Source organism: Felis catus, chromosome B2 (assembly GCF_018350175.1).
Source record: "Felis catus isolate Fca126 chromosome B2, F.catus_Fca126_mat1.0, whole genome shotgun sequence".
In the NCBI taxonomy this organism is placed as follows: domain Eukaryota; kingdom Metazoa; phylum Chordata; class Mammalia; order Carnivora; family Felidae; genus Felis; species Felis catus.
In genome coordinates, this window is record NC_058372.1 from 42,702,707 (window position 1) to 42,720,061 (window position 17,355).

At 39.1% G+C, this 17,355-nt stretch overlaps 1 protein-coding gene across 9 annotated transcripts in view; it reads right to left on the reverse strand.

Annotated features, from left to right (window-relative positions):
- SUPT3H (SPT3 homolog, SAGA and STAGA complex component) overlaps window positions 1-17,355 on the reverse strand; it is a 544,169-nt gene that overhangs the window by 74,805 nt on the left and 452,009 nt on the right. For all 9 annotated transcript variants that reach the window (XM_045058578.1, XM_045058576.1, XM_045058574.1 and 6 more), the window contains one exon: window positions 16,392-16,502. In XM_045058578.1, coding sequence (XP_044914513.1) covers window positions 16,392-16,502 — 111 coding nt within the window. The remainder of the gene's footprint in view (window positions 1-16,391; window positions 16,503-17,355) is intronic.

The window sequence follows — 17,355 nt, forward strand, 5'->3', positions numbered from 1 at the left end:
CTCCAGGCTCTGAGCCATCAGCACAGAGTCTGATGCGGGGCTCGAACCCACAAGCTGTGAGATCATGACCCGAGCTGAAGTTGGACGCTCAACCAACTGAGCCACCCAGGCACCCCTACCTATTTCTTTTCTAGAGGACAGGATTCTTCCTCTAGACTTTTCCTCTAAAAGAAGTATGGGTTCTCCAAAGCTATCTTAAGATTAAAGTGGAGTCAGTGACAACATTTTCCGAAGCAAGTATTTAAGAAACGCTGCTACGAAAATTAGGAAGAGCCTCATAGTTTGTTCATGTAACTTTACAGTGTTTTTCTTTCATGAGCAGAAATAAAGAAAAATATTCAATTTAGGTTAGAAGAAACACATGTAACTATTAGATGCTGAAACAATCTGAGAAGAGAGATGAAACAGTTAAATTCTTAGAAGACTTTTGGGAACAGAACAAGTTCTCATTTGTCTTGAATAACTTAAGTAAGATTATGCTAAAATGGCTCAAGACAACGGACCAAAGATCATACTACTGACCAAATGAGAGTATCATCACCAACCAGGTTTGTTGAATTACGGATCCTTTCACCTAGATTATGTGAAATATTAAATTTTTTCATGTGTACAGAATAAGAGGACAGTGACTGTCCACTCACAGAAGTTTAGGAATGGGCGAAAGCTGGAGTAGGAAACTTTTCTGCGTCAGGGTCCTTCCCTGACCCCCAGATTGGAAACTGAAAATTAAAGTCCATTGGCAATGCACTACATCTTTCGTCCTTTCCTTTCAACCTAAAGCTTCCAACTTGTCGAAACTCTCGTTCTGGAAAAGCTTTTGGTAGTCACTTTTGCAACCCACAATTTCTGTGGCTTTTCATCTCTTCACTATATACTCTTTCTGCCTCTAAGCCTCACTGCCCATATGTGGTCAGTAATGCCACCACCACCGGAAGTGAAACAGTCCTCAGCATGAGCCTGTTTGCCCACACGAGGGCAAAATGTGGGGCAGGAAAGGAGTCTAGTGTTCGTGGATCTTAAGAAACTGTGAAACTATAAAAATGGACACAGAAACACAAGGGAATTCTCTGAAGGCTACAAAGACGGCCAACGAGTGGGTCTGGGTGTCCACCTCATGCTCAGAGGTCAGGCTTGAGCCTCCTTTTGCAATTCTTAGAAGGGTGTTGTTGGTAAACTGGCCTTTTCATCTCTCGTTTTGAATTCTATTAGGACAATAATGGTTTTTTTTTTTAAAGCATTCTTTGCATTTTGGGGAGCATGTTTTACATTTTAGGCACTGTGCTAGGAGCTTTTAAGGGTTATTACTAAATATTTATTAAAAGTTGCTTATTTGTACAGCTGATTAAACTGTAGCTCAGGCAAAAGTCATCTGACTCAGAACTCTTGAGAAACCATCAAAGACGGCAGAATGTTAAGTAATCATTTCCATGAAACAGTATCAGTGATGCTGGTTCCTTTAAGACCATATTTTTATATTTCTCTACTTATTAGGAAACTAATAGTGGTACTACCTTCTAGGTTGTTGTAATGACTAAATGATATACATTTAAAAACCTCAGAAGACCATCTTCTTAAAAGGGACCATGTACATATACACGTGCATATGTGTGTGCACACACACAGGCACACATACAAACAAGTTATAGCTGGGGCGCCTGGGTGGCGCAGTCGGTTAAGCGTCCGACTTCAGCCAGGTCACGATCTCGCGGTCCGTGAGTTCGAGCCCCGCATCAGGCTCTGGGCTGATGGCTCGGAGCCTGGAGCCTGTTTCCGATTCCGTGTCTCCCTCTCTCTCTGCCCCTCCCCCGTTCATGCTCTGTCTCTCTCTGTCCCAAAAATAAATAAAAAAAAACGTTGAAACAAGTTATAGCTATCTAAAAGATTATATGTGTGTATGTGCATTTTTTTCTCCTTCTCAGAAAAGTGCCAACTTAAATGGAAATACATTGCTTGCCTCTCTGGTGCTGATTCTCTGACAACAGCAGTCCTGCCTGTAATGCTTGTTGGAAAAGCATGTCAGTACCATGACTGACTAGACCACGCAACTGTGACTGACACGCTCCTGAGACACCCTTCACCTTGACAGAACACAGGGAGTTCCACATGCATTTTCAGGCGTGTAAATGAAGCTGCCTGAGCCTTCTGGAATACATACCTCCAGGCTTGCTGGGACCACAGCCAAGCAGCCTAGAAGTTCTTTCCCGTGCTTACAATAGTTTGTGAATTAGGATACTGAGATCTGTATAATCTGAGTTGTTTCAGATGCTTCCACACCTTTTTTAAGCACAATCATGAAATTTAAAAATACTCCCCCATGGGGCGCCTGGGTGGCGCAGTCGGTTAAGCGTCCGACTTCAGCCAGGTCACGATCTCGCGGTCTGTGAGTTCGAGCCCCGCGTCAGGCTCTGGGCTGATGGCTCAGAGCCTGGAGCCTGTTTCCAATTCTGTGTCTCCCTCTCTCTCTGCCCCTCCCCCGTTCATGCTCTGTCTCTCTCTGTCCCAAAAATAAATAAACGTTAAAAAAAAAATTAAAAAAAAATACTCCCCTATCACTATAGAGAATAGAAGAAGAGCAGGTCTTTGCCAAGCTTGCTTAAGTGAGATATTTGAGTGTTTAAAGCCTACTTTAAAAATTGCATCAATCATGTCATGCTCTATTAGCACAATACTGACTTCCTCATTAGAAAATTTGCTCTAAGTATTAAGGTCACCTTCGGTGGTGATAGCTAGTAACCTACAACATCGAATTAAAGGGCATGTCTGATGACCAGTGAACTCCCAGGAAATGAGTCCAAAATGATGCATCCTTTTGTCAAACACTCTTAAAAATTAGCTCTTTAGGATCTCTCTTAGAAATATGAAACTCCTCACAACCACTACCACGTATAGCCCACATTTTAAAGAACTACCAGGCCACCTGCTTTTCTCCAGAAAACACCGTAAAACTCACAAACTAGTAAAGCTGTGTAAAGCCTACAAAGTCTCTATCTTTGTGATGAGGTTTACTTACTTTGTTTGAGACTTTACTTCCTCTTTTCTGAAAAAGGAAAAGTCTCCAGGCATCTTTGCAGGAAAGAAAAAAAAAAAAGGCCTCATAACCGAAGTGGAGGCCAAAGAACACTTCTTTGTCACTTTGGTCTTGACTTGGCATAGTGTTTCAGATGGTATTCATTTGGAATAAAGAGACTGATGACATAACATGTCCAATCCTCCTCTCTAAGTGGCTTTACCAGAAATGGGAAAGGGCAGACAAATATAAATTCATCTGTCCATAGGCAACCGAAAACATACCAACTCATCTTGGAGTAATTTCATCAATAGGATGGTTTAGAGGACAGTGCGGTGGCACCATTTTTGGAAGGTAAAAGCTTAGCAGAAGGAACATAAATCAAAGGTGACTGGCAGGTAAGGGATATACGCAGCCATCAGCCAAACCATGTGCACGCTGGCACAGATTCAATAAGATCATTTATAAAATTTTTAAGGCAGGAGTACACAAAAGGGGGTCTGGTGCTAACTAAATCCACAGATAGCTTACATGCCACTGAAATAAACACTTCCAGATGCGGGTGTACAAAAACCTTTCACAGAAAGAAATGTTTTCTTTCATAAATCTGAAGGAGGGGCTCTTAGCGAGGAAGGGCAGAAAGTCTGAAATGGAGACTGGGCTTCTTACAGACTCGAAGTGCCTGGCGAGGTGGACCAGTTGTGCGGGCCACAGCGAACTAACTACATGTAGTGGGTCTCCGCTGAGAGGCATCCCTGCGATCCGTAAGACTGGGCTTTTGCTCTACTGAGGAAAACACGCCTAATGGCATATCCGTCCACCAGTCCTCAAAAGTCTACTGTCGGAGTTGGTGCTGCTCTCGTCCCTTACAATTTCTTGTTTTGGGGGTGTGTGTGGTGGCAGGGATAATGGGTTCGCACCGAGATGGAAACCGCTCATCAAAGTTTAGAAAAATGATGCTTTGCAACTTACACACTAGCTCAAAGCTATTGCAGGCGTGGTTTTAATGACAACAAACTTTTTGAAATCTTGTTACAGTCATCTTTCACGATTGCACGACCAAGTTCATTAATGACTTAGAAAGTCAATTTGTTCATCAGAACAGCATAATAATATGTGGGACTACCTGGTCACGTATATAAACACTCCCAGAAGTTCAAATAGAAAGCCAGAGTGTCTTTTTTTTTTCTTTTCTTTTCTTTTCTTTTCTTTTCTTTTCTTTTCTTTTCTTTTCTTTTCTTTTCTTTTCTTCTTTTCTTTTTTTTTAAGTTCAGGTGATCTATGCATTGAGCCCTCCAACCACTTTCCGGAAAACCCTTTGAAATTAGTTTCCTTGTTGAATCTTTAAACTTCACGCAAATTCTTTGTAGGCATTTGAACACTTAGTCTTGAGAATATTTTTGTATGTTTTAGGCATTGACCTAAGTTATAAACTTGTCATCTTTCATTCTTTCATTCAGGGTCTCGTTCTACTTATTCTTCATGACAAGTATCTCTTGAATGGATTCTATCTTGTCCGTTCTCAATGTCATTAACTTAGCTGAGCCTTTTCTGCCTTCTTGCTTGCAATACTGCGGGGCCACCTAATTGGCCTCTAATTAGAACTGTGCCTGTTCTACCCTGTAACCCTACTCCTTCCTTTACACCACCATCTGAGTTATTTTTCTACAATACAGAGCTGTTTATATCCACTCCTTGCTCAAAAACTCTCAAACAGCTCCCTGATCCTTATCAGTCGTTAAAAAGAAATTTTGCCCACAAAATCTTATTGAGAACCTAATGTGTATCAGAGATAAAAATTCATCTGTATTATTCAGAGAAAATGCTTTATTATTTGCACAATGCCCGCACAATAATTTGGGGTTTCTGTAGAGCACAGACAACTGCTGACCGACATCATAAAGTCTAGGTAAACTGGCTTGGAATTCAAAGTCTTCAAACTGTCATCACCCCATTCCACCCTCCCCTCAGGGTACTCAAGACTTGGTTCCTCAACTTTGCCTAAACAATTGTACTTCTTCCTTCCTTCCTTCCTTCCTTCCTTCCTTCCTTCCTTCCTTCCTTCCTTCCTTCCTTCTTTCCTTTCCTTTCCTTTCCTTATTTTTTTTTTTAATGTTTTCTTATTTTTGAGAGACAGAGAGACAGAACATGAGGAGGAGAGGGCAGAGAGAGAGGGAGAGAGAGGGAGACACAGAATCTGAAGCAGGCTCCGAGCTGTCAACACAGAGCCCAATGCGGGGCTCGAACTCACGAACCGTGAGATCGCGACTTGAGCCAAAGTCAGACACCCAACCACTGAGCCACCCAGGTGCCCCATACTTCTTTCATACATCTGTATTCCTCCCCCATTTTATCCCTGCTCCTTTTGCTATCTGAAATGCCATTTCCAAATTCTTACTTGTTTCCCTTACCTCTGTTTCATAAATTCGATTCAAATGTCAATGGCCCTACAAAGCTCCCCTGACTTCCTCAGGCAGACTGCGCCCTCCCTCTGTACCTGAAGCACTTTGTCCAAACTTGTGACACCACTGGCCACATGGCACTGCTTGCATGCACATCTCCTACACTGTGTCGGAACATTCCGTTATCTCTATATTCCATACCCCCACTTCAACATATTTCTAATACAGTACTTGGAAAATGTTTATTGAATTAATAAATGGAGATGTCAGAGCTGTAGGGGCCCGAGGACATGTAGGGATGTTAACACATGTAGGGACCTTCCACTTCTCCATCATGAGCAGTTCAATTGTACAAATACGGATTTTTGCCAAATGGACTGTTCAACTCAGAAAGCAATCGCTGTCCTTTGTATGTGACGGATGCTTTTACCCTATCAGGGAGGCACGTGCTTTGAACTGGTTTTCCAGCAGCGGTGGTGGGTGACAGATGGACCTGTAGTAGCATGGAGTCTGGCCTTACCTTCTTTTTCATTTTTAAAAATTTTAGCCACGTGTGAGTTGGTTGTGTGAGTGAAAAGAACCATCAAAAACCGAAGGTGTCTGCCCACATGAGGACTGACCCCTATTCCTGTCTTCTTTAGACAGTGGTTCAGAGAAAAGCACATTATAGAACTTGGGCTAGTTTTCTTTCTCTTCTCTTCTCCTCTCTCTCTTTTTTAAACTATTGAAAGCTTGCCTGGATGAGAAGTGTGTGTCAACTATAACTCACTTACTTATGAGGCTCTTACCTAATTAGTCTAGAGTATGGGAATGGGTGTTTTAGGTTAGATCAGGAATGAAGAATTACATCAGAGCCAGAAATGTAGTTTCTAACTTCTCTACTGGAAACTATAAAATCTGCACAAGTGTTTGAATTGGAAGTGACAGGAACCTGTAGGCCAGGCTGTGAACTTCTGGAGCCAGAGAGTCAACTCAAGTACTCCTCCCTGGTATTTCCATCAGGGGCACAGCTGCCCAACTGTCACCTTGAATGCACCTGGGCAAATTCAGAGCCTGACATTGGGCTCTGCCCTCACGACCTCTGCCAACTAATCAGTCAAAATATTTCCAGATCTGGAGAGCCTACTCCACATGTTGGGTAGATGCCCAGAACTGCAAAGTGCACTCCAATCAGGTGGGAGAGCCTATCCAGGTGACAGGGCAAGAATTAACATCTGACTGACATATGGGCCGTGAATTTTCTCTTCTCACAGCTTGGGGTCATGCAGAGGCAGTGTGTGGGGGTGGGATATTTGATCTGTGCATGCACAGCCTAGGGGATTTGGTTTAAATCAAATCATAATTAAAACACCAGTCAGGAAAACAAGGCATAATTATTTTTTTCCTGCGTATTTTTCCTACCTTGGATAGAGCCTTAAATACACGCTGGCTACAATAAAAGCCAGGTATCAGTTTCATTTTGGGAAGGTGTAAATTTTCCACTTAAAACAATCCACTTATTATGTTGTGGGATTAAGTCTGCAACTGCATCGGTAAATTAAATGACAGTTCAATGATTATATTTGCGAGACTAAAGTATGTAACACTATTTAAGAAATCATCAAAAAGTAAATCATCTCCAGTTCAACAGGCTCTCATCATGGCTGTTGGAGGGGGTTTCTGTCACAGTACCAATAAAACAGTACACAAATGTTTCACTTGAACAAAACTCCCTCATGAATGTTAGATGTTTCTGGGATGGTAAACAAACAATGTGTTTTAATAAAACCAGTGTGCTCTTTTCTAATATTCACCTACTTAGATAGAAAATGTGAATTGAAAATTTAAATAGGATTTTTGTTAGGTGAACCTGAACAATTTATTATTATTATTATTATTATTATTAATATACTGACGTTGTAGGTATAAATATATATCATCTTCTTGTTCATTCACAGACTTCAAGGAGGATTCTTGCCATTTTTAGAGCACAGTTTTTAAGAAATATCTCAGCTGAGGTTAGTTCCTCCCAACGAATCCTTTTGCTGCTTTCATGAATTTATGAGTTAAAAGAATCCTGTGATTTTTTTTTTTTAAAGAAAAAATAATTTCCTTTTGGGAGTCACTCTAAATATTTTCCCACTCTCTGGCCATTCCCTCAGAAGACTGCAAAAACCTAGAAACTGCAATAACACGTTCAAATCTCAAGATCTTGTCCTTTTCGGATATTCTGCTCAGAAAGTTTCTCTTCGTTGTCAAATGCTCCTCTTTCCTTGTTCGAATTCCTCCCTCTACTCTCCAAGATAAAGCCTTCCCTTTACAATAAATAGAGACTCATTAACTTCTTGAACTACTTCAAATTTTAAAAGACTTTGAAGGATACACACTTGGGAGAAATTACACAGAGCTGATTAGGGCTCTCAACTTTGAGATCTACTTTAAAGGTGTCCCCCCATTAGAGAAGACTGGTTTTCTCCTTTTCAAACTATGTTCCTGAAAACTCTAGGATTCTTTGAAGATTTTCTAGGGGCCTCATGATTTTTTTTTTAAATGTTTATTTAGTTTTGAGAGAGAGAGAGAGAGAGAGAGAGCGCGAGTGAGTGAGCATGAGTGGGGTGGGGGCAGAGAGAAAGGGAGACACAGAATCTGAAGCAGCCTCCAGGCTCTGAGCTGTCAGCACAGAGCCTGATGCGGGGCTCGAACTCACGAACCATGAGATCATGACCTGAGCTGAAGGAGGATGCTCAACTGACTGGCACCCAGGCACCTCCTCATGATGTTTGATTTGAATGTCCATTTACAATTTTTGTGCTACTCATAATAAAGGTTCTGCCTTTTCACATTTTATATTTGAACTTCCTGTAAACGTTTTGCTGATTAGGATAAGGTTACGTCTTGGAATTTGGGCTTGTTAGATTTTGTTTGTGGATACTTTTAAAGCAGACCAGAGAAATATTCTGTATACAACTGCGCAAATGACTACATCACCTTAGGGTCTCTACCCGACGCAGAACCGAATTTGAGGTCTCTACTTCTGACACAGAGGTGAAGGCAGAAAAAAGCAAAATGCCTTTGAATAGTAGCTATTTACTGCAGAGACAAACTAGTTGTTAATAATACTTGAATTTTCAAACTGGAACTGGATAAGTCCTTATACACAAAATCACTGGCTGCCTAATTTAAGGTATTAGTGCAGACAGAGGGTTCAAATGAGAGAAGATCTCACTTTCCTTCTCCCTGGTGTCTGATGATTTTAAAAAATGAACTAAACAGCTTTTACAGTATGAGATTGTGCCACCTCGATCTGACAACACAGAATTATGATGTTCTGCTTACAACAGCAGAAATAGTTTCAGTAATGAAGTTCATTATTCATTCATCAAATTTGGATTCAACAGGCAAAGCAAAATAAACTTGACCCTGAAACTTTAAGCAAGTATTTGTCAGAAAAGGGTCTCCAGGTGACTGAGATTTTCTTTATGACATCTTTGAGTAGCTTCTAATGTTTTAAGATACCTTAAAAACTATTTTCCAGAAATCCAAGAAGGGTCGCCCTGGATTAGAAATGCATATATTTATATCACTAGTTTAAAAATGTGAGCATTTGTTAAATATTGTTAGTTCAAACAACTTTTAAGCAAAAAATTCTAACGATTTTTCTTTTGGGCCAAGACCACTGCAGGCCTATGTAGAACATTATTGAGAACTGCTATATTTGTGAATCAAAACTTCTTAGCGCTGCATAAATAAAATAAAATATAAAAATAAAGTGGACACTGTGATGGATACAATATTACAACTTTCACCCATAACTTTGTTTTTGAAACACCTTCACTGTTCTGTTAAGAGTAGATCTTCTAGATATAACATAACGATTTTTTGAAATATCTTATGAAGAAACCCTTTTCTAGTGGAACATACACTTACTTGTCTTCTACACAATGTAGTTTAAAAAATATGGTCTCATATTTTGAGGATAAGACCACTTAAAAAGTTAAGAACAGAGACCATTCTGCAAAGAGGAAGTTTAATGAGTAGGATTAGTAAGAATTCACTGAAGCCCATGGTCCTGGCAATCGATAGAATATTCCTGGCCACAGACAGAACTCTGGTACTTACTATGTAACCTTAAGCTGGTTACTTAATTTTTCTCTAAAAAATTTTTTTCTAATGTTTATTTATTTTTGAGAGAGACCGAGAGTGAGCGGGGGAGAGGCAGAGAGAGAGAGAGAGAGAGAGAGAGAGAGAGAGAGAGAGAGAGACAGAATCTGAAGCAGGCTCCAGGCTCTGAGATGTCAGCACAGAGCCCGATACGGGGTTCAAACTCATGAACTGTGAGATCATGACCTGAGCCGAAGTCGGACACTGAACCGACTGAGCCACCCAGGTGCCCTAATTTTTCTCTACATCTCAATTTTCTCATCTATAAAGTGGGATAACTAACACTCATCTTGCTGTGTTGTGAGGAAAAATAACACAAGTGAAAAGGTTTTTCTAAAATAGTATATGAATTATGATTTGATATGAACCAACACTCATCTCAGATCCTAACGGTTTTCTCTGCCAAACTCTTCCAACTTCTTTATCCCTACATTTCAAACATTCTCTCCTTAAGTAATCCGAAATTGAACGCTGTCCTGATATTCAACTGTTTTTCACCTAGAGAAACCACAATTTCATATAATTTGACATAATGAATTTTGTCACTGAAATCTCCCTGCCCTATTTTAAAATTAAAACCAGTTAAAAGTTTTGCATTTTTTTCTAGAAAACACTCACTTTTAGGTTATTCTCATATGATAAATATGCCATATGTTAATTTATTTCAGAGAATCAGTAGCCCACAACCCTAAAAAGGTACATTTGCTCCAATCTCTAAGGGTAGATTTAGTACTTCCAAAAAATGTACTGAGAAAACTTTTGCTCCCAGTAACAACACAAATATTTAAGAATTCTTACCCCATTTATCCTTGGTATTTGCATTTGAAAATTATTCTAATATTTTGTGACATTTAATTTTCCATGCCGAACAAATAAAATGCAGACAAATGTAATGCACTTATGACGCAAGAATTATTCATGAATGTGAAAGTCTAGATCAAAATAGTGAAAGCAATCCACTATGCCGCTTTTGTTTTTCAAAGCTTCATGTGAGGAAGTCTTAAAGGAAATTTCACATTTTTTATACCTATGTGTCTATTTTGAACGTTTCTTAAGAACAAATGATATGAGAGCATCCCCCCCGAACCCACAATAGATATACCCACATCAAAGTAAAGGATCACTGTGGAAGAACAGTACACTTGTGAGTGAAGAGGCTGGATTCTGGGGTCAGTCCTGTCACTCACTTACAAGGTGCCTTTGGGTACATTGCCAAGTTTCTCTGAGGCTGAGACTAACTGGGCCTTCTCAAGTGTTAGCCAGCTCTAAAATACAGTACTGTGACCCTACCTTAGAATTTAAGTCGGCAGAATGGATACTAAAGCACAACTCGCTGCTGGGGGTGCACGTAAGGGATTACTTAGCTTAATGACGGTGCTTAAATAAGCAACTGTCTTGTCTCAGTATTGTAGTTCAATGGAAGAGTCACCTGATAACACGCAAGTTCAGGGAGAATAACATATTTTTCTACTGTGAATATCAGTCAGGAGAAGCTAAAATAGATTTAGGCATTACACACGGGATTAGGTCATCTCACCCAGCGAACACGGTTTCCTGTTTCTGGCTTTCAAAATTACACACCTGGTTTTATATCAGCCACTCACAGTACTTCCCACCAAGAAGTGGGATTGTTTTCACACCACATGCAAACAGTGAGGCTCTAAGTGCAATACACGTTTGACCTTCTTCTACACGATGAACAACCACTACCTTGGGTTACTCTTTGGAGTATTTTCCCTGAAAAACATTTCGTTCACAAAAACTTTAAATGCTTTTTACTTCTAAGCTGGCACAAATACAGGCACCTGGGTGGCTCAGTCCTTTAAGTGTCCGACTCTCGATGTCGGCTCAGGTCATGGCCTCGCAGTTCGTGGGTTCTAGTCCTGCATTGGGCTCTGTGCTGTCAGCACAGATTCTCTCTCTCCCTCTCTTTCTGCCCTTCCCTCTTTGCACGCACTCTCTCTCTCAAAATAAATAAATAAACTTAAAAAAAAAACTTGCACAAATAAGTTCCAAGAATATATTTTTAAAAGCCATTACCAAAAGCATTTGAATTTTTAGGTTGAGAGAAGAAAATACTCTTCAAACAATTAAATACCAACTGATTTTTCTGATAGGACAATTCCTTTAAAGCTTTTGCTACACTTTTTTTTATTGGGGGGCTCTGATACCTTTCTTAAAGTAAGTTTTATTTTACCCTTTACTACTCTGTGTTTTCTTAATTTTCTAACATACTAACACTACTCTCAGTAAATGAAAAGAATCACTAAAGAAATGATGGTATCAGTAAAATATAAAAAATGTAAAAACTGTGGAAATAATATAAAAAAATTATCACCAACTTTGATATACTCAACAGTCTCTGAAAGTTGTTTTTAGTAACTTACATAAACTGAATTTGATGAAGCTCAAAAAAATTTTTATTTTATTTTTTTAATGTTTATTTTTGAGAGACTGAGACAGAGGGTGAGTAGGGGAGGGCCAGAAAGAGGGAGACATGGAATCCAAAGCAGGTTCCAGGTTCTGAGCTGTCAACACAGAGCCCAACGTGGGGCTCAAACCACGAACCGTGAGAACATGACCTGAGCCAAAGTTGGACACCCAACCGACTGAGCCACCCAGGTGCCTGTCAAAAAAATTTTTTAAATGTTTATTTATTCTTGAGAGAGAGAGAGAGAGAGAGAGAGAGAGAGAGCGAGGGACAGAGCACGAGTGGGGAAGGGCAGAGAGAGAGGGAGACAGAATCCAAAGCAGGCTCCAGGATCCGAGCTGTCAGTACAGAGCCTGACGTGGGGCTTGAACTCATAAACCATGAGATCATGACTTGAGCCGAAATTGGATGCTTAACCGACTAAGCCACCCAGGTGCCTTTTTTTTTTTTTAAAGTTTATTTATTTATTTTGAGACAGAGAAAGGGAGGGAGAGTGGGGGAGGGGCAGAGAGAGAGAATCCTAAGCAGGCTCCGTGCTGTCAGCGCAGAGCCTGATGTGGGGCCAGAACTCACGAACCGTGAGATCACAACCTGAGCTGAAACCAAGAGTCGGACGCCCAACTGACTGAGCCACCCAGGCACCCCCAAATCACAGACTCTGAGGTGATTTCCAGAATTATGGGAAAACTAAACAATCATAGGAAAAATAAACAACAGGCAAAAAGTAAAATTCGGTTTTAAAAATGTTCTTTAGTATGTGTATCCAGAAAGTCAGGTACGTAGAGGGATGGGGACAATCGCAAATGTGTTTTAGGAGGCAGATTTTGGGGCTGGAAGTTGGAAGGCCCAAATTTTAGACCTTGGTTATATCATTTAGTCTAATTAATAGCTTCACCTCAGAAAAATTACATTAATCTTCTAGGTATGATACTTTCTCTGAGCTTCTGCATAGGATTGCGAATAAATGAGAACACAGGAAAGAAAGAAATCACCAACTAAAACCAATAAGCTAGACACAGAACTGCCATAACTCCTTGGTCGGAGATGGTGGCTGAGAAGTGTCTCCACGACCTGCGTATGAACGGCAGGCTGGCCGGTGTCTCAGCTCTCCACCCCTTTCCTCTCTGTGTCAGCAGCCACTAGGTGCAAAGCATCGTCTCCCTCTTCCTCCTCACCTCCACCTAACACAGCTTCAATCTCTTCTTCTGACATTTCAACTCATTGCCTGGGTGAGGAACTCACAATTCTTTATGCAACGAACTGTAGTTCTGAAACCGAGCATGTTGTGATTTTTGTACAAAATTACGTCAAAAGTCATTAACAGAGTGGAAAACGGAATGAGGACTCACTAAAAGCAGATTGCTACGGGTTTGTTGATTGATTGATGTTGGAATTAGATGTCTGTGCAACCTACTGTTATTTTCATTCTCTAAATCAATTTCCAAGTATTGGGAATTGGCTACATATGAATCAAGTGATGGCTATTTTAAATTAGCCATCACATCTACATATACACCAGACAAGCACTTAGATTTGGAATGTCATGGTGCAAGGACACAATCTTTATGTCTCCTAAGTATAAGCTAGTTGTTATGAGCATTTCAGTTTACAAAGGAACTGGTAGGCTAGAGGTAACTGAGCTCAAATTTTGTGTATTAAAATTTAGGTCTCAATCCATGGTTACTACAGACGCAGTCTGCATGCCTCCTCTCTTCTTACGAGTTGCAGCTCAAAACCTACGTAGCAGTGTCCCTAGGCAGCATGAAGTATTATTTCAGGGAGTGAGCCTCAAGGAGCTGGACATCAACATGCCCCAACATCAGAAGCACCTCCTTTTAGCAGCTGAAGGTATGTGGGGGCCAGGAGAGAAGCCCCATATTGTTAGATACCCAGTCTGCAAATCTCTCCCACTTTAAGGAGAATTTTTAACTAATCTGAAAGACAGATTTATGAAAGGAACAGCATAGGGAATATTGTCAATAATATTATAATAGCGTTGTATAGTGACAGATGGTGGCTACACTTGTGGTGAACACAGCATGGTGTATAGAGTTGTTGAATCACTGTGTTGTATGCCTGAAACTCCACTGTGTGTCAATGATACTTCAATAAAAAAGGGGCAGATTTATGTATTATATATAATATATACCATGAAACTAGGTCTTCCTGATCATATTAATCATGCTATAAAATAGAGTAGGCACATTCAGTCCTGCAGCCTGGGCAAATTATTATAGCTCTAGGTAATAAAGCAGACTTTTCAAGGTGGGTCTTTTCTGAGGACTGATGAAAATGCAGGCACCCCCTCTCTGGTGATTTTTACCAAATGCTGTCACTCTGGTAGTGGCTAAGTGAACTTTCGAGGTCATGGTTTATTTGTTCTATTTTTCCAGATCTGTTTAAATTAAGCATTTAAAAGTTGCAGCCTTAATTTAAAAAACCATATTGGTTATATGTTTATTACATAAACAGTAGCTTAAATCATATCTGAACTTGGTTTCAAGTACATTTTCTGAGCATCTGATAATCTCAGATTATCAAAGCAACATTACATGAATAACAGAATACCAGTGAGGCATATATATATATATATATATATGTGTGTGTGTGTGTGTGTGTGTGTATGTATATATACATATATACATATGACATGTGTGTGTGTGTATACATCAACATCCCCCAACATCAGAAAAACCTCCTTTATACACACACACACACACACACACACACACACACACACACACGTATATAAACAATGTTATCAACCAAGATGGTTAAATGATCGGTCCAATGTATTTACATATAAAAAACTTGGAAGAATGAAGCAGCCACCACTCCTTCTTATGACTAGGAGATTTTCCCCTTATATTGGATGTTCCTTTATGCAATTTTATCCATTATTTTAGTTACCATTTTAGGTTCTTTCTCAAAAATCCTGTTTCCCCTTGTTATTCTTTAACCTGCCCCCTTTTCCTTCTCTCTCCACTCCACTGCCTCAACCTTTTAGTCATTATTTGGCTCTTGTCTATGGACTTGATAGTTTTAATCCTTTGTTAGAAGATGGTTCTTTCAATCTCAGTTTTTAAATTCTTCCAATCATCTCATATTTTTCTAAATTTCATTTTTATTTTGCCTTATCACTAAAAATAATCTCACCTACCATGCAGGGAAAAAGAAAAAGAGATACTTGATTCATTCTGTCCTTTCAACTGAATGATCTAAAAACATTCATGCAGAAGGATATATTGCTTTCATCAGTGTATTAAAATCATGTCCTCATAACATAGAAGACAAATTTTACATATTAAACAAAAGTGAAAATAATAGTTATGATTACAAAAAACTTCTGGACCCAAATATACAAAGCTTGAGATACATTCTTGCTGTCACCATGAGCATCCATATAATTCACTAATGAAAATTAAGAATGGAAAGCAAGCATTCCTTTTAACTAAAATGCAGAAAAAAAGGAGATGATAGAAATCATGATTTCTATCAACGGATAATAGTAAGACCCATCCTCAGGAGAAAACGCATAGTATATTATACCTATGTATGTATGTATGTATGTATGTATGTATGTATATGTGTATAATGTTAAACATATATGTAGTCTGCTTTAGTGTATTAAGCAGAAATGAATATGAAGAAACCAAACAAATAGTAAATTCTAATGTTCCTCAGCCTTCAATCAAACTTCACTTTCTGAATATCAAACCCATGCCTCATACAGAGAAAGACTTGGAGAAAGTTCTATTAACAGGAATAAAGATTTTTTTAAAACGGCCATGAGATGAGCATTTAAATAAAACACACACGCACACGCACACACACACGCACACACACACACACTTTCTTTAGGCTGTTGAAATACAGTCTTTAATTCTCCATTAAAAAAAACCAAACAAACCCTGATTATAAGCTTTACAACCATTTGAAGATGTGAAAGACTATCTGCATTTCAGCCTACTTCAAAGCCAGTAAAGAAATCATTTCTTCTTCTTCCAACTCAAAGTATGTTTAGGAGCAGGACATCTGATAGAAGTGGCATTGCCAATCTAACCAATTTTAAAATATAAAGTGCTTCTGGCAATATTTGGATACATATAATTTGACAAAAAAGTTTTATAAACCTAAGCTTTGAAAAATAGAAAATATAAGCCCCAACAACAAAAAAGCATAATTTGTAATTGAAAGAAAATAATATTTTGTAGAAAAAAATTGTCCTTCCAAAAAGAGACAAAAATGACTAACTTTTATTTCCCAAGAGGACTATGCCACTTTTATACAACAAAATTACCGTCGCCACAAATTGCTTTCAACAATTCCATTGCTTCTTCATTTGACCACTTGAAAATCAAAATTCTTTCAGATTATAAATATAACTTTTTATAACTCTGTTATTACGTACTGTGAATGGGGAAAGGGGGCCAATCTTGTGGCCGTAGCGTCGAACGGCCTCTCTGATGTGGCAGGGCTGGATGGCATCGCTGTGAGCCTCAACACCACAGGCCGCAGTGCTCTGCGACAGAAAAACACATAAATTGTTACTAAATCAAAAACACACAACAGAACTACAGTGTATAAAATATGAAAATAAACTTTTATAAAATGGACGTTTTTTTCCCCTTTGGGATGCACATTCCTGCTGCCATATACTACGTTTAAAAAAAAAAATTCCATTAACAAATCAAAGATGACTTTTACGTGACCCCTTCCTTAGCAGACCTACCAAATGCAATTTTTATGCCCACAATATTTCACCTAGGCCTGCCTGTCAGGGTGCAGGAGAATACAGCCACTTGCGTGTAGATGAGAATCGTCGTGGGGGCTTGCCGAAAGAAGTTATAACAGGAAGTTATTTTTTTTTGAAAAACATTTAAACATTTATCATTACAAATGTTTCTTCGGGACCTGTTGGGCATGTTTCTGAAATAACTTGAGGGTCATCAATTTTAAAACGAAAAATATAAAATTGCTGTATATTTATTTATAATACTGGGGTGTGTCATAAACAATCATGTTAACTTGGTTCCTAGGGCCAAAAGAAAATAAAACAAAACCTGTCTCTTTTAATCTGCTTCATCTGTAAAAAGGCAGGTTTGAAAGTACAAAAAGACACAAGAAAGAAAAAGATGATCTGCAAAGAGGGTAAGATACCAGCTCAAGAAATGTATGTAACGTGATTTAAAAAAATTAAAATGTTCAATAGGAGCAAGGTTGTCTTGTGGTTCAGTTGCAGGCTCTGGTTTTCCAAATACCTGGGTCCAGATCCTATCAGTTACCAGTCCTGTCAAGTAATGTAATATCTCTGCATTTCAGTTTCCTCATCTATAAAATTGGGGCAATAATTTTAATTGCTTTATACTTCAATG